This window comes from Oncorhynchus nerka, linkage group LG24 (assembly GCF_034236695.1).
Source record: "Oncorhynchus nerka isolate Pitt River linkage group LG24, Oner_Uvic_2.0, whole genome shotgun sequence".
Classification (NCBI taxonomy): domain Eukaryota; kingdom Metazoa; phylum Chordata; class Actinopteri; order Salmoniformes; family Salmonidae; genus Oncorhynchus; species Oncorhynchus nerka.
The window spans coordinates 4,600,360-4,605,461 of NC_088419.1; the positions used below are offsets into that span (position 1 = coordinate 4,600,360).

General features: G+C 42.2%; 1 protein-coding gene across 1 annotated transcript; it reads left to right on the top strand.

Moving 5' to 3' along the window:
- The first annotated feature begins 630 nt into the window (after window positions 1–630).
- On the top strand, window positions 631–4,010 carry LOC115124351 (transcription factor Sox-7-like). The gene is made up of 2 exons (XM_029653766.2): window positions 631–1,170; window positions 2,730–4,010. Exons 1-2 carry the CDS (start codon window positions 939–941, stop codon window positions 3,791–3,793), a joined length of 1,296 nt encoding a protein of 431 aa, XP_029509626.1. The 5' UTR covers window positions 631–938; the 3' UTR covers window positions 3,794–4,010.
- Window positions 4,011–5,102: the final 1,092 nt, after the last annotated feature.

A 5,102-nucleotide genomic window follows, 5' to 3' on the forward strand; every position in this document is an offset into this window, starting at 1 on the left:
GATGTAGACTATCCTTAGAAACACGATGTAGACTATCCTTAGAAACACGATGTAGACTATCCTTAGAAACACGATGTAGACTATCCTTAGAAACACTCCAGGTGATGTAGACTATCCTTAGAAACACGATGTAGACTATCCTTAGAAACACGATGTAGACTATCCTTAGAAACACGATGTAGAAGTCAACAGACTAGGTCTACTACTTCATTAGAAGTCAAGGAAGTTATTAACAAATGAAAAGGGTATTTCCCATCATTATGCATGGAGCATCTATTGACAAGTAAAGCTTTTACCTGTGTCTCATCAACAGATAACCTACCATAGAAATATTAGTTGAAAGCAGTGTCATGCACATTGGGTAATTTAAAGTTATATTTTTATTCTATAATGGATGCCAGCTAAGAACCAATTAGGCCTATATCTTTCTGTTATTCCTAACATTACCAGCGTTACAGTAAAAGCCGTTTCTGTTTTGCTGTAAGACATGAGTAGTAAATGTATGAGTACAAATGTCCCCTTTTTTTTGTTTGTTTCCTCGCAGGTCTCAAGTTGCAGTCAAGGAGGAGCTGAGAGTCCTCCGGGCTTTAATGTTGGAACCTGCTCCTCAAATATAAAGAGCTGTTTGCCTTCCAAACGCAAGGAAACGCTGAATTACAACGTCATAGCGGAACAGCGACCAGACACACCGTCCCTCTCAATAACCAACAGAGGCAACCAGTTTAACCCAGGCAACATCTCAACCAATTTAGACAGTTGAAGAATCAAACCATTTCTCTATTTTAACAAAGTTTTTTTGTATGTACTTATAGTACGTATTTGTCACGGAACATTTCACTGTTCGAGTCAAATTTAGAGAGAGAGAAAAGTTTTCACTCCGCCGCGGGAGCGTGAGGAGAGAAGCTCAACCGAACTTTTGCTGAGGGTGAAGAGAGAGCATGTCTGCACTTATCAGCGTGTACTCGTCATGGCCGGAGAGCTTTGAGTGCTCAACGGGAGATGGGGACGTGCCTGACGGACACGGCTCGCACAGGACTCCCGCGGACAAAGCGTCGGAGCCGCGCATCAGACGGCCCATGAATGCGTTCATGGTCTGGGCTAAAGATGAGAGGAAGCGCCTGGCTGTCCAAAACCCAGACCTGCACAACGCAGAGCTTAGCAAGATGCTGGGTGAGATTCACCTTTATTTTTACGGACGTATTTCACATTTTATAATTACATATTTTGATATTGTTATTATTATTATTACTATTCTTCTTATTATTAGTATTATTGTGCTATAGGCCCACACATGCTCTGCCAAAAGTTAGCCTACGTCAAATCAAAGCTATTAATTGCCTAAACCTTTTCAAAATTAAATGAGATATCAAATCATAACATTTGTTTCTGTTTTGGTATTTAAAAGTATGTAAAGAAAATACAATACATAAAAACATAGTTTTTTTTAAAGGGGGCGATTTTGAGCATCATCCACATCTCCTTAAAATGATCAAAACTTATAGTGGCGGTTAGTTCATGATTGGACGTCGCTAAATTCAATTAAAATGCAATCATTTCCATTGCATGTTGTCTACCAGTAGTAGTAGTTTATCAGGAGGCCTGTGGGTCATTTGCATTAGTGCATAAATCTCCGCGTGCGTCCTGGCGCTCGCTCGCGCGCCGTTATGGTGCATTCTATTATTTCATTACGATGATATAAAAACGGTCAAATTATATTAGGAGGTTAAATATAAATATATGTGAAATGTGTTTAAATTTAGAAAGCGTAGGCCTATCCATTCCCTATATCGAATTGACGGGGGGTTACTTTATATGGCTTGGAATTAAGATTTACATTTAATTTCAGTTTGACCTTCGGGTATAACTGATATACCAAAATTTAATTATTTCGTTAAATTGATCGTGATTCATATTATTAAATGATGATTCATATTATGTTGCTCTTTAATAAAATGTACCACGTCTTACAGTGTGAAAATAAGCATATCATGCATTTATCCAGTCAACATGGGAGAGAGCGATATCATAGTTTATTCTTAATTTACATATTCACCTCGAAGGGGAAATTGAAAATGTTTTCCATAAATATATGCTATTGTTTGTCCATTCTCAGAACGAAGATTACGCATTCAATGAAGCCATCATGTGGAAATTGCGTCTTTAAAAGTGATGGCATTGCAACCTTTGGTCGTTTTAATCCTCGCTAGATATTCATTCATTATCTCAATGATATGTGGGAGTTGCTTTTCGTTTTGAAAGCAATAAATATGTAATCATAAAGAATGTCAACGCAACACTATGTAACATTTTAAATATGGTGCGCTATTGCTCTAATATATCCTTTTAAAAAAAAGAACATTCCACTGAACATAAGCAAGAAAATAAGTGTTTATTATTGATGAACTCATTTTTTAAAAGGTAGAAACTCCGGCACACTGGTGATCTTGGATGTTTTAAAGACATAGTACAAATACGTTATACGTTTTTATTTATTTATATGAACGATTAACTGATATTCTGTTTCTTTTGTATCCCACACCAATGTTTCAGTCAACTAATGCAATATAATATAATAATAGTATACTACTAATAATAATAATATAAGTACTGTTACATTGTTTTTCTTCCATAAACTATTTCTGTATATGGCCCTTATAAAAAGAGTTAACAAGAAATCAATGATTATAGTGGACGATTAAACCAGTCCTGTTTCCTGTTATTTCGGCCAGGCAAGTCGTGGAAGGCCCTGACCCCTCTTCAGAAACGTCCCTACGTGGAGGAGGCCGAGAGGCTGCGGGTGCAGCACATGCAGGACTACCCCAACTACAAGTATCGCCCTCGTCGCAAGAAGCAGCTGAAGCGCATCTGTAAGCGTGTGGACCCAGGGTTCCTACTGAGCAGTCTGGGGGGGCCTGACCAGAATGCCCTAACTGACTCCCGGGGCCTCTGCCTCTCTCTGGGTTTGGATAAAGAAGGGGATGGTGGTGTTGGGTTTTCATCACGCTCTTCCCTCAGCCCGGTTAGATCCTTAAGAGATGTACCGTCCAGCAGCACCTACCCCTACGGCCTCCCCACCCCGCCTGAGATGTCCCCCCTGGATTCGGCCCTGGACCACGACTACCCCTCCTACTACCCCTCCTCTTCTTCCTCCTCTTCATCCGTCTCCTGCTCAGAGGAGCGCCACCAGCACCAGTGTCAGGGTCAGGCCCCCGGAGGAGGTGGTGGTGGAGGTCACATGAGTCCTCCGCCCTACCACCCTGACTATACCCAGACTTCCATCCACTGTGGCTCCCACTCCCACCTAACCCACCTCTCCCACATGTCCCAGGCTCAGTCCGGAGGCCTCATCCCTGGGCATCCTCTATCCTACTACAGCCCATCCTCATGGTCCTCCCAGCTCCAGGTCCACCCGGGCCTCCAGCCCCACCATCACCCCCACTTGGGGCACCTCTCCCCAGGTCACCACCACCAGCACCATCTGGGTCAGCTCTCTCCTCCTCCAGAGCAGAACCATGGCCAGAACCACGGTCAACTGGAGACACTGGACCAGCTGAGTCAGGTAGAGCTTCTAGGGGAGGTCGACCGCGATGAGTTCGACCAGTACCTGAACTCGACTGCGGCAGGTGCGGCAGCAGCGGGGGTAGGGGTATTCCACTCCGAACACGGAGGAGGAATGACTGTGACGGGTCACATTCAGGTGACGTCTGGGAGCAGCGTTGTCGCGGAAACAAGCCTGATCTCCGTGTTAGCGGACGCCACGGCAGCGTACTACAACAACTACGGCATCTCTTAGACGGGTCGTCGAGTTACCTGGTCACCATGCCGACACCGACAGCTCACGCCATCACACCTGGGAACTGACCCGGGGGCCATTAATGTGTCATCACGCGTCTCAGAGGAGGACTGTTGATCTCGCGTCAGGTGTCTATGTGTAATCTTATTCATTGTGATCTATAAAACTTTGAGACGCTTGATACCTACGACCCCAGGTAGGCTGAAGATGGGTTAGGGGGGGGCACCACAACCAATCACATAGCAAGATGATGGTTTGGGGCCAAGGAAGGAACCAAGAGGGTATAAATGAGAAAAAGAGAGAGACGATTGAAGGACACCTCAGGGATGCTCAAATAGGTCAACTAGTTCATCAATTCTATCTGTCTATTTCCAGAACTGAATTACAGCCGGTCGTTGTCCTCTTGTCTTAACGTGTTGCCGGTCGTTGTCCTCTTGTCTTAACGTGTTGCCGGTCGTTGTCCTCTTGTCTTCCTCTTGTCTTAACGTGTTGCTGTAAAGCGTGTTGTACAGATGCTCTCATCACTTATTGAAGCATTTTGATGTTTCAACTAAATGCTTTTTAATTGTATTGCTGTTATTATGAATTATTTCTGCTTGAATGTTTGTATTATTTTCTACCCGACATTAGTCGGCATTAGTTTTATTTTTACCTCAGTAGTGTCTATTTAAATGAGGATTAGAGGGACATTTCTTATGAAGTTATCGCGGGTCTCAAATGGCACTCTAGTCCCTATGAAGTGCACTACTTTTGCCCAGGTACCACAGGGCTCGTGTCAAAACTAGTGTACTAGAAAGGGAAAAAAACTGCGTCGTTTTGAGACGAAGCCGAGGAAATATCATGAAGAAAAAATACTTTACATTACTTTCTTATTTTCAAGTACTTAATATATAAATCATAATCTTTAACAATGAAAATAATAATTACTGTATGCTGATTTTAGGTTTGTGAATTAATTTGAAATAAAGTTCCACTTTCTATTTTTGACGTATATGTAACTTGGATATGCCCTCACACACAGGCACAGACTAACACTGAGCAGGCAACTAGATTCAGGGGGGTTCACTGCAACTGTAACACAACTAACTAAAAAAGAGATTGCATATGAAAATAACAATAATTAAATGTCTCTTTTTTTACTATTTGGTTTCCCGAAATTCAACTCATGTTTAACTAAATTCCTGATCATCTTCAAATAATATTTTTGCAGGAATCTCCTTTCGAATGATTTTGCAGAAGATTGTATTTTTGAACAAAACACTAAGCAAGACACAATTTTCTGGCATTGATTTTAACACAAATGTGTCTG